Below are 12,684 nucleotides of genomic sequence, written 5' to 3'. Positions count from 1 at the left end.
CCTGTTCACTACTTAGTATTTTGTATTTCTTCCTAATTACGTGTCACTCGTATATCTGTCACAGGTAGTCATTCTAATCTGGCTTCTATCATTCGAGGTCAATAGCAGCTGCTTCCTTAGTCACCTGCGGCAAGGCGGGAGATGGGTACCGCGGGCTGGTCCTTCGCGCGGGCGCAGCGCTGGAGCACGTGGCTTGCACCAGTACCGCGTGCTGGGCGCGGGTCCTACTGCTTGTGTCCAATCCCTTAGAAAGGGAGGGAGGGCTAACACCGGCGTCAGGCAGCTGACACAGCAGATTCATGAAACGTACTGCACTCTACAAAATATCAAATTATTTATTTATATAAAATATAATACACAACAGTTGTACACATGCACACATCCACACAGTACTTTACCACAAATTTAGGCCAGTTATTTTAATTAAATGTTATAATCTAGCACACGGTATCTTACAGTAATTTACATTATTTTCTGAAGACACAATGGGGAAGCTTTGATCATTCATTTATAAACCTTCCATAAATTACAAAAAGAAAGGCAGTCTGAAAAGTATGTATAAACAGTAAAAACAATTTACAAATGGACAAGAATTACAAAATAGTAACAGCCAATGACTGCCATCAATGTGTAAGATTGTTTTTCTTGAGATGCCAATATTGCAATTAATTGATTATCACGTGTTGCAGCCTTTTGACTGGCTGCGGCTTGTGTATGTGACACAGTTTCTCACTTCAGACGTGCACTTTATCTTAAATCTGACATCAGCAATATGAAAATGCCTTTTAACTTAGGACTGTACCTCCACAGGAAAAAATGTTGGGGAGTGAAGGTTTTTTTGTTGTGGAGTTTTTGTTGGCTCCCCCCCCGCCAGGTAATTTAGAACAGTGAAGCAGGAACTCCAGAACTGGAGGTTGTGTGGTTGGAACTGGGTGAGTCTCTGAATAACTTGCACTGTATCTGAATATCAGTTTAGTGAAAGTGTTGACAGAAGAAATCAATACAAAGGTTTTGGTTTGGGGGAAAAAAAAAAAAGGCAGCAAAAAGCAAACAGAAAGCGTTTTGCACAGCACTTTCAAACTCCCAGGAGTTACATCAGACACTGGATGGAGTCAGTAACATAGTACTTGATCTGAAATTACCATGTGTTAGGGGAGATGAAGACAGCTGAACACACAGTACATACAAAGTATACGCTGTATATTTATTAGACAGTACAAATCATTGTGCATTAATAAGGCAAAACATCAAGGCTGTTTAAACTAGGAGTTTCAAGACCATTTTTGTGTGTGACAAAGATTAGACACCGTGGGGTGATCTCTCTCAGCCAGGAACAGAGTTTGCTTCCCCCCCACTCACGGTTAAAGGAGACTAAAGGCTGAGATTTGTCCAATGGAGTTGCAGGTGTTGAGTTGACTTCAAATAAAACCATGTTCTTCTAGTCTTAATACCACCAAATTTTTCTGTGTTTTTTTTTTAAAGAAAAAAAAAATTGCAACAACAAATCCACTTCCTTTTTTCTTGCTGTTGTGATTAAGCAATTCACATGATTCTATTGATGTCAGAGTTAAAAATGCAAAGGTTTGGTAACGTTGTACTGCATAGTCATGAAAGCCCTAGTTTTGACGTTTAAAAAAAAAAAAAAGAAAAATACACAGACTGGAAGCTTTGCAAGTTGTCCAGGAGTACATGAATCATTTCACTGCACCAAGCTTTTTCAGCAGTTTCTTGCCTTTGGAAAGCAGCCCCTTTTTCTTTTTCGAGGACATATCCCTGCCTCTCCCGGGACTACCAGAACCCATAGGTGACGGAGGTGACCCAGAATGGAGATGAACTGTGGGGGATGGTGCTCTCCGTGATGTACCTGTATTCTCAGGAGGAACCTATTAGGTACATTGTTATAATTTATTGAATGTTTGAAAGCTTAAAAGCTATTATCATTAAGAAAGTTGGTAACATCACTTGTCCCACTAACCCACTTAAACAAAAGGGCTGGTTCCTTTCTTCTTTGTGGCTTAAAATACCGTATGAGCTTACGGAAAATACATCAATTTTGAGAAAAAGTAGAGACAATAGAAAACACTCCAATAGAGCCCTGTTTTGGTTATATTTTTTTAAAGAAAGGGTTGGATACACTTGTTTAGCCATAGTTCTGGCCAGAAAAGCCACAAAACTGGTTTTGGTTTTGCATTTCAGTACTCTGATAGTACAAAAATGAAGAGGGATATTTTCAGCTATAGATTTTTAAAAAAAGAAGTGTTAATTACTAGAGATTAGCAATAGAAGCCATACTGTTTTCAGAAGAAATTACTGGAAATGCTACACAATCACTTATTTTCTTTTAATGTCCTTTAAATGCCTTTTCTTTAAAATTGGCTAGCAAACTTTATGTACACATTTGAGGAGATGGCACACTGGCTTAAAGAAAAAAAGAAAGGAAAAAGAAAAAGCTAAAATGAACCTTAATCGCAATCAAAGAAAGCTTAAAGACCCTGACTGCTTGATGTGTATGCTGCAGCTATGAGGTTGCTGAATGGAGGTGAATACTTGTACAATAGTTAGATGACAGCATTCCTAAATATTTTAAACAGCTATTTTTTTTCAATTATCAAAAGCACTTGAATGAAAATGCTAAAACTACTTATACTCAGCCTACCCTAACTACAGTGCCCGACTGACAAAATGTGATATTATCAATTAAGATGATATTTTCGTAGTAGAATCCATGCCTTAGGGACCCCTGTTATCGTGTAGTTCAAGTTAAAACAGAAGCAATTTACTGGCTCGTTTGTGTAACAGTGAGTTAAGCAAAGGGGCTTCAAGCCTACTTTGATTTTAAATCAAGGTCTAATTCTAATAAAAAAAAAAAAAGCAACTTGGTAAAGCACCCCAACGTACACCTGAAGATACCATATATTTAGTCTAATGCATTCGTTCAGTGAGCTGCATGTTTCGTACTGAGACTTCTATTGCATTGGTAAACCAAACAGTTGCTCACACTTCGAATGTGCACTTCCCAGGAAAATCCAGGCCAGTCGTACCACGTGAAGGAATTTTTGAGAATTGTCGAGTCTTAGGCAAACTGGGGTATAATCGATTATGGAAAACATATTTTAAGGCAGACAAGTTGTAGCTATATTTGAGTGTAATGAGTTTCAAAACCAACTATACCCTTGTAAACTACGGTAGTAGTTACGGTAGTAGTATCGGCTTGCATTTCATTTGTGTGTTAGTTAAGGGTTGGGGGTGTTGTGCTTTACTCTCGACAGAGGAGCTGGGAGTTCTGACATCGCAGGTTGGCTAACAATGCAATATGCAGCTTTTGTTTGTAGGGTAGTTAGACATCAAACTCTCCTTTCTATGTAAACAGAAACATTTAGCTCAGGAAGAAATATGTTCCAAACGTTGACCTTCGTAAAGTGAGGTCTAATTGACTCATTTTGAAGGATTCCTTTTTAAAGGATTTGTCTCCTAAAACAGCTAAATGGACTTGACCAGGTACAGTGAGGGCATACAGCCTGTTCTTCTGTGGCCAGTGGTTTTGGAGACATATTTCTTTTTTTTTTTTTTTCCCCCCCCACAATTAAGTTTCAAGACTTGCATTAGAGAGCCAGGTAGCTTTAACTGAAATCTCTATTGGTATCTTCAGTTGCTCACTTACGTGAAGGCTACATTGCCTTATTAAGGTGTGAAATGAACACTCTTCTTCTGTTTCCAAGCAGATGAGCAAAGAAATAAAAATATATATAAAATATATAATATATAAAAGTATTGCAGTGATGAAACAAAACCAAAAATGAGATACTCTACACATGATTAGTCTTTCATAAAGGAGAAGTCTCTGGGCAGTTAACTAATGCCAGTTGGAATAGGAAGTCATAAGGATTAACAGATGAACGCTGTCAATCAATCAGCTGCATTGACAGTTTGTATTTTGAGGAATGCGTGTACCCATCTTTTGTCCGCAAGAACTTTTGCCTTCAGTGAGATATTGCGTGTAGTAAGAGTAGTTTAGGAGCATTAAGAAGTAACTACTTTCACCACAGAGAAGCTGTTTAAACTCAGATTCTAATTGAAAAACTGTTGAATTTAGTTTCTTCGTTTACAAATGTAACGAGCTAGTGGAAGGCTACGGGAAGTCATTTTTCTCTGTGTTTTATTTTATGTATAAGTTAATTTTAAATGAGCAAATGGATTTAAAATGTTAAAAGTAATGTCTAAATTATACATGAAACAATGGAATGGAAAATAAACATTTAAGTTTTTTGTAGTCGGTTGCTTACCCTTTTTGCTTTTGTACGTATCGGTGTATCGTGAACGTAGCGCAAGGGTGCATCGGACAGATAGACTTCAACATCATCAGGCACTTCTTCAAGGAAGTTGGAAGGAACCAGCCCCTTTTGTCCGTTCAGTTCACCCTGCACCATGATGAAAATTTCAGTGAATGTTTTAATGAAAGCAAGTGTAGGTTCCTAAGAAGGTAGGGACAGGTTTGTGACTGTGTCAAAGCCAGCGAGGAAGAGGAAATACCTAGCTGAGGGCAGTGGGCACCCGAAGGGCTCACACACTGCTGGTCACAGGAGCTAGCGTGGCTAAGGGCGAGCAAATGCACCCCCGTGCTCCAGCTGTGGGAAGCGGGACGGGAATTCCCACCATGTTTCCAAACAGATGGGTGCAGTGCTTGGCTGGAGGCACTTCTGGGGCCAGCACATCGCTCCTTTGGGTCTCGACAGGGGCCACTTCTGAAACGTCTCTGAAAGAGCTGGGCCTGTTCTCTATGACCGAGACACCGGGGCCATGGAAAACACGTGCTCAAGAGGCTGAGTGGCAGCTACTGTCAATGGGAAGATCCTCAGCTGGGCCAGCAATGCTGGAAAATTGTCTGCCATGGCTAAAACTCTTCAAGGAATGACGAAGTCGTAGGACCAGTTAACTAGTGCTCCAAAGATGAGTGAGCTGTTTTATTGATTTATTTTAACCCAATAGCCCTGTATCCTAAGGACAGGCTCCCGCTAGGTTTTTCTCCCAGATGAACTGCGTTACCCATGAGAACTCAATGACCTATGTGTACGATCAAAACACACTTCGCAGGAAGCTGCATGAGGCAGATATTACTTCTAACATGCCAGAGGCAGCTCTGAGCTACATGAGCACCGCTTCCTGAAACCTGTGCTGGAGGGGCGAGGGAGAACCTTCCTCGGGGCACGGGCTCATCCAGCTGCCGCAGCTCCCAGGCGCTGCCACGGCCTGCGCGGGTGCCGTGAGGCCGCGCTCCTGTCCCGGCTCCAGGCGGGCTGGCTGGGACCGCGGGCTCCCAGGTGAGGCCAGCCCTGTCGTGACAGCGCTCCCGGGCGCGCCGTCTGGATGGCGTTGCTGCTGAACCGGGAGCGTGGCCGTTCCCACGACAGGAGCTGGAATGGTGAGCTGGAACCCCCCCGGCCCCCATTCAGGAATTCGTGCTCATGCAGAGTGCTCTGAGGGTCTGAAGGCAGCAAACAGAAGCCAACTTACGTAGTAAAAGCCGTCTTCATCGATTTCACCAAAGACCGTGATAATGTCCCCTGTGCAGAATGTCAGCTCAGCCTGCAGAACAAGGAACACGTGACAGCATGTTTTGTTAGGCAGAGGCTAACATTTTCTTTATTAATAGCAAATCCACAAATATTTTCCTCTCCTCTTTACATTACACCACAGTTGGTGAAACTGAACTGAACTGTGAGAGCAAAACTTTCTTTTTTTAAATATTTTCTCTTTAAGCTTGGTAGGTCTGGCCCCTCTCCCGCTAGGCTGCGGACACCCACAGGACTGCCTGCGGAGTGCAGCCAGACCTCGGGGGCACTCGGGACTCATCTGCGCGAAGCCTGGCGCAGCCTGAAGAGCCTTAGAAGCTGTGAACTGCCTGGCCTCAACGGTCAGTCAGTCCTCCTGCGAGGAGGGAACACGGCGGAGGGAGGGTCCTGGGCCCGAGTGCTGGGACTGGCGGGGGTGAGAGCAGCTCGCAAAGTTCTTAACTAAAATTCTGGAGCTATACTGGATTCTGGTCAGTAAAGTCTTCGGAACAGGCACCTCCAGGCTCTGAGCTGCAGTCTACTGGGCTCTTTTTAATTACCTGTGGTTTAAATGTAATTTCATTAGGTTTGTTTTTTTTTTTTAAGCTTATTGTTAATTTCCTGTGGCTGTGGGAAAGAGAGAACAAATGAAATCTTTACAATATATCAGTACATTTTATTTGATTTGCAGCCCAAAGAGTTTTGAAACACCATAATTTAGAACCAGATTTGGTTCAGGGAGAACTACAAGCCAGCTCTGGGTGAGTTTTAAAGCATCAAGTCCCACATATTTCAAAATTCATTTTTTTTAAAAAAAAACAAACCTCCAAATTGTTCTACAATTCACCTGAGGAAGCTCCTAGGTATGCAGGAATTTTTCAGAGCTTTGAGCATACCCTGACACTCTTACCCTAATGAATGAAAACTGCATCAAATCTTGCCTGAGGGCCTCACCGAGTGACATCAAAGCCAGCGCAAGAAGTGATGCTGTTGCTGCTGGTCACAAATACGGAGAGATGGGAAACTGCACGCAGGCAGATGGAGGCTAAACCCATAACGAGGATCTAGCGCCTGATCAGCTGTGTTTTAAATGAAGAGCTACCTAATGCTCAGTTGTTTAAGTTACCCTTACATTGTTATTAAAAAAAAAAAAGATTACGGCCAAGACATAATTCACAAAAGCTCAGAAGCACCCATGAAGGGGAAGAACTACCCCTTGGGTTTTGGAGGAACTGTAGGTTACAGAGATTTGGCTGCGTGCGTCACTGTCAGCTTGTCGGCATGAGCTATGGTGCGTCTCAAAAAGAATCCTGAGGTGGAAACATGCAAAGGACACTTGGAAACAATAACTGGAAAATAATCATCCCCTACTATTTCTAACGCCACGCTATTTTCCTCACAGACTTCTGGTTACACGCGTCTGTGTGCACCTGTAGTGCACAGCATATATCCGTAGCGGACTGTACGATGTATTGAGCCATATTACATACAGCCTGCAAAGGATATTCCTTGAGTGTTTGAACAAGAACCATAAATCTACTTGTGCAGCAGTCGTAAGCTTGTCCTATACAGCTGCCTGGAAACACTCGACCAGTCTTTGGGATTCTAATTTTTTTTTTTTTTTTTTTTTTTTACATCCGCTGTAAATGTGTAACAGGGCTTATTCGTACTAACGGTGTTTAACTACGCTGTGGCTCCAGAAGTGGTAAACACGGTAAGCAGTTGAGTCCCTACCTCCACATCAACGTTCGGCGAGCTTTCTCTGGGGTCGTAATCGTACAGTGCCACCATCCTCCTCGTCGCCACCGAATGCTGCCTGCCGCTCCGCCGGTTCCGCTCTGCTCCGGCCACAAGGAGAGGAAGGGAAGGAAAGCTATCAAAGTTACTTTGAAAAGAAAAACAAGGTGCAACTTTTCCCTACATCCTTTTCACGCCAGCGCAATCACGATGTTGGTGTTTCTCTAGCATAGTGATAAAAGGTCACAGGTTACCAAACCTGTTAACGCAGCGAAAGGTGTCAAACCAGCATGTAGCGTTTCATAAATAATTTTTTAACCGTTGGCTTGCCCCCTTTGTTCTAAGCCACTGAACCCTCTGAACAGTGTGTAGCTGCACAGCTAATGATCCGAAACGTTCAGCCATTCTTGGTTGTAAGGCTCAGAGTTTGCCAGGGTATACAAAGCTAAACAGTCAAAATACATCTTTGTTTCATTTCACTCGAACTTCTGCATTGACTGTCTGCTCTCTTCCCCCTCCTAACCACGAGGCATTTTGTGCCTGGGACTATTCTTCAGCTTTCTGCTGGGAGCCTGGATGGAGAAACGGATGCTCTCCGCTGTCCCACAGCAAAAGAGGCTGCCTGTTATGCAAGCGGTTCACAGTATTTTGAAGACGCTGCCTACAACAACACCTTCTCAAGTACCGTTTAATTTTACAAGTTTCCTTTGTGGGGAAGAGAAGGAAAGGAGTAAAATTTGTGTTTGCCAGGAACCACATGAAATGGTTATTGGTTGATACTAGACATCTACAGAGAAGTCCAAAACAGGCTTCATTTTAAATTGGAACGGTATTAGCATGATTCTTGCAGATGATTGCTGTAGCAAGAGCAACGCGCTCGTCAGTGCTGCTTACAGAGCGGCGCCGAGGGCAGGTTGGATGGGCGCTGTGCGGTGAGCCGAAGGAACCTGAGGGCTGGAGGCACCCTACGACTGCTCTGGCAGGAGGGGGACGTTCAAGGTTCGACTAACGTAGGAGCAAAGACCGAGGGCAGCATGCACACCCAGCTGCCGCATCCCCCGCCAGCGGACACCGAAGCGGTCAGCCCAAGGAGATGGCTTTACTTGCACAGTGGGTGGTTTGGAGTTGTTTTCCCAGCTGCCAATGGAAGGGATTTCCACAGAGAACAAGGAGAGATCCAACACGCAGGCACGGACTGGAACAGACGCGAGACCCGATCCCCCAAAGCCTGGATCAACCCATCCCTGAACGATCGTCTTGGAGCTGGGCGCTCCCTGTTGAAGTGCTTCCCTGGGGCAAGACCCTGCCCCCCGCTCAGGATCCAGGGCCCCTCTACACCAGAGGAAGAATCCAGAAAGGACCCTATACGTAAGTGCTATGGGACAAGATTTGCCAACTTCTGGGTTCCAAAAGTTCAAAGGCATAAAAAAAATAAATCTGGACAGCTCAAATCATTTCAGCTAATTGACAGCTTGAATCAAATGATTGGTTCTTAGCACAGACCTCTTTTAGACTTTCTGGATCTGCGGTGTACAGAGCGTGTACTCGCTTTGAAACGGTCACAGGTGACTTCAGGAAAGGAATGCATACAAATAAAAGAAGAAAAGATATGAAGCGGTTCAAAGTTCTGTTTTTAAGGATTTAATGTGGGCAAAGGATTAAGAAAAATATGGTCATATGAATGCAGCATGTAAAGTTTCTGCTATGATATTAAAAATAGGAGTAACACTACGAGACAGACTGGCGGTTAGAGCCTGCTTCTGCTCAGAATCCACGTGGGCAGCCTCTGCGACAGCGCGGGTCTGGGCTCGTGGATCTCTGTTGTTCAGTGTTTGTATTTCGTCTAAAATTAAGCCAAACTAACTGTTCTTTCCAAATGCATTAGTAAGAGTGTTTGTTGGTTTTTGTTTTCTAAATGGCTAACCACTTAAATGCATATTAAAGAGAAAATACATGATGCTTTTAAAATGCGAAAATATTTAAAGGTGAACTGCTGGGGGTAGGTTGCTAACAGCTCTCTCAGAAATGTCCCAGAACAAAAAGAATTGCTGAAAAATGTAAGGCAGGGCAACATTTCTGTCACAAATTGCCTCCTCCGCTTGCCAAGATAAAGACGTTTGGATTTCGCAGCTGTTTCAGGAGACGCAGCCCCACTGGAGCACAACAACGGAATCCAGTTCTGTTTGCAAAGTACGACCCTTGGACAGCCAAAATACTCCGGTTGTGGGGAGCTGTGTGGAGGAGCGGTTTCATGTTCTGTACCAGCGTCTTGCTGACTTTGATAAGAACCGAGAGCGCTGAGCAGGGCTCAAAGCAGTACGAGCTCCAGTCGCAGCTGTTCAGGAAGATTGTCTGGACCCGCACGTGCCCTCCATGCTAGAAGTAGGAATATTTAGATGCTTCTTGACCCCACCTCTCCAGGCCCCAGCTGTGTTCGCAGATGCACCTAAAGCAGGTTAGGAAGCTCATTCTGACGGATTTCAGGCGGTGCAGAGCCCCGCTAAGGCGACGGCTCGCGCAGAGCGGTGCTGGCAGCAGCCGACCTGCGCAGGCAGGCCCGCGGGTCCCGCCGTGAGCCTCTCCCGTGCCTGCGTCCCGTACGTGTGGGTGCGCGCGCTGCAGCTGCGGCAGCGGGGGGCCGTGGGGTTTGCAAGGGCCTGCGGCCGGGAGTATTTGGTGTGTTTATATTGCCCAAGTAAATACACGGATTCTAATTCAGAACTCAGGTAAGCGCTTAAGAACTTAAATAATCCTTCTCTGTCATGGACAATGAAGAATTTAAAAATATCTCAATATCTTAAAAAAACAAGAAAATAATTTGTCTCACATTTACTAATATGATTTTGGAAATGATAAGGTTTTATTCAATCTAAGAAAACAATTGTGGAAGATTTCTTTGGGTTTTTTTTTTAGCAACCACTTTTACAGTTCACTTTTAAACAGGACTGAACCAATTCCAGCCCTTTATACTCTCTGAATCATGTTGAAAATTTTAAAACATATTGAGATAGTTGTATGAAATTTATTTTTAGAAAGAAATCTAGGTTAAAACACTTGCACTCAATATCTGTGTACAACATTGAACCAATGATGCAACATAAGCGGTTCATGACACAGAACTGTTTGGCCAAACTCTGCTTTTTAAAGGGTTTGTTACAGCAATATTCATAAAATCTCACAATATGTAGTGCTATCCCAAATGAGATTACACATAACCCTTTGCCACTATCCCTTTAAATTACTGGTAAAGTAGGAGAATGTAGAAGAGTGACAATAACAACAAAGAAGGGATTCTTTTGCTGCTTTGCAGCAGTGAGCGTATCACAAAGCACCTCAGCACAGCACACTCCAAAGCACAGGGATCATGTTCTGTGTCTAGAAATCTTTCAGGTGACAAAACTTGTTTTTTTTTTTCTAAGTAAGGAAGGAAAGTAATGAGTGGAGTGGTGAAGATACAAGTCCTCATTTGCAGCAAAAGATGGGACCAAGACTGAATATTAGTTGAATAAAGTCATCCAGATACTGACACAGAATGCATCCCATGGTGTAGTAAATGGCTGCAAAATTTAGCTGCATCTGCGTATAGTAAAAACAAAAGGCAAAGCAGATCCAGCCAAGTTAATAGCACCCAAAAGTCAGAAGTGGTGAAGCGTCTATACTTTTCCTTACCAATTTTCTCAACCGGTGTGTTCAAAGGAAGAAAGCCTTGTTTTAGAAGCTGATCCATCATCTCTTCATCATCTGCTTGGATCTCAGAGACCATATTACATGGGATAAGGCCAATTCTTGTACAGGTCTCTCCGCGATAGAATCCATCAGCATCTTTGTCCCCATAAACCTGTTACTCAAAGGGTGATAACATTGGTCAAGAAAGGTTTTAGCATTTAGGAACTTTAATACAGGCTAAATGGTTACTAAAGCATGGACAGATGACTACAGTTTGGATGTGGAATAAGATTAGTTTTTGACTATTCTGAGTTATGACAAAACTGGAATTGTTATGTTAATTTGAATTATGACTTCAGATACATAAGTAGAATTTTGACATTTTTTGTTAGCAATGAAATACACAGAAAGCGAGAGACACCATGAAAAGTCATCCGTTTCTCCCTGTGCTGAGCTGACAGTGTTAACCATGTAAGCGTAACCACTTAATGGTTTGCACTCCTGTGTATGGAGTTATTCGCATAGCACCATTTTTGGTGTATGATCAAAAATGCTTGTCTAATACATAATACCCTTGATATACGTACTTACTTAAGCTCTGCTATGGTCTGTCCACAAAACATGAATAAAGGTGCAAAAATAGCATGAGTTTTCACCAACAAGAACACTTAAATCCAAAATTTCTCTTAAATTCTAAAAATGCAGCCAATTCATAAAGGCTCCTAATGATACAAAGGCCTAGATCAAGGACTGTGCTAAACAAAAGTGGTGCTCTTCAGGCCAGACTGATGACTGAGTTCAGATTGTTCCTTGTTCAGGCTCGATCAATTGCTTTTTCTTTTCTTTAAAAACAAACAAAACCCCCCCAAACTAATCCCTTCAGTTCAAATCCGAGTTCATTACAAACGACCTTTGAGGAGCCTCAGCATTCTGGGGCAGGAGCATTTTCCAGTTTTCGTCGCGGTATGGCCGTGACTTACCTGACACCGCTACTCCTTCACACAGTACAGCCTGTGACCGTAACACGCGCGCGGGACAGGCTGCGTACAGCGTCATACTCGTGGCGGAACTGACCCTCCACCACCCCACTGCTCAGGTAATGTACGAAAAGTATTTTGGAAATGCAGACTAATCCATCTTCACAACAATTTGGTGAGAAATCCGAAGCAGCAGCAGATCCCACAGTAATCACCATGGTCCCAAACAGAAAGTAAAGATCACTGAGAATAAATATCTGATGTGGGACCTCTCTAGACTTTTCAGAGCCAAACACATACATAGGTGGGAAGAAATAATTAAAACACCCAAGTGAAATGAACATTCTTGCAAAGAAAAATAAGCTCTTAAACAAGTTCCATATTTTTGACATAAATTTTCTATCATGTAAGGAGGTAAGCCAAATATCTAACAAAGTATTTAACATTAAAAAAATTGTGATTTATGATATAGACTTTTGCGTTAGGATCCAATCCAGCACAGTGGAAGTCAGTCAGAATTTTAATAGCTTAAGTTACCATTATATCTTTGAAATGGGCAGTGCGACAAATGAGCCTACATTTTTTCAGGTTCTGCTACAGACCACACAGAAATCTCCGTTACTCTTGGACTGCCAGCAGCTGTTCCTTCTGCCGCTCTCAGTTCTGCCCATTTTGCACCAGCTCGATGAGCTACACAGCTGCAGGAGGGGATGCTCACTTTTGCTGAATCAACAGAAAAATCTGCTGGCTTTTGA

At 43.0% G+C, this 12,684-nt stretch overlaps 1 protein-coding gene across 7 annotated transcripts in view; it reads right to left on the bottom strand.

The window, feature by feature from the left end:
- Nucleotides 1–319: 319 nt before the first annotated feature.
- RIMBP2 (RIMS binding protein 2) overlaps nt 320–12,684 on the bottom strand; it is a 182,820-nt gene continuing 170,455 nt past the window's right edge. For 4 of the 7 annotated variants that reach the window (XM_075434840.1, XM_075434842.1, XM_075434836.1 and 1 more), the window contains 5 exons: nt 10,956–11,124; nt 7,284–7,387; nt 5,512–5,583; nt 4,284–4,418; nt 320–1,883 (listed from right to left, as the gene is read on the bottom strand). In XM_075434840.1, coding sequence (XP_075290955.1) covers nt 1,695–1,883; nt 4,284–4,418; nt 5,512–5,583; nt 7,284–7,387; nt 10,956–11,124 — 669 coding nt within the window. In that variant the 3' untranslated portion in view covers nt 320–1,694. Of the gene's footprint in view, nt 3,709–4,283; nt 4,419–5,511; nt 5,584–7,283; nt 7,388–10,955; nt 11,125–12,684 lie in introns of all 7 variants that reach the window. The other 3 variants (XM_075434838.1, XM_009932477.2, XM_075434839.1) reach the window with 1 other exon arrangement.

Source organism: Opisthocomus hoazin, chromosome 13 (genome assembly GCF_030867145.1).
Source record: "Opisthocomus hoazin isolate bOpiHoa1 chromosome 13, bOpiHoa1.hap1, whole genome shotgun sequence".
Taxonomy (NCBI): Eukaryota; Metazoa; Chordata; class Aves; order Opisthocomiformes; family Opisthocomidae; genus Opisthocomus; species Opisthocomus hoazin.
Note: the sequence above shows the minus strand (reverse complement) of the source record. Positions and strands in the feature narration are given on the sequence as shown.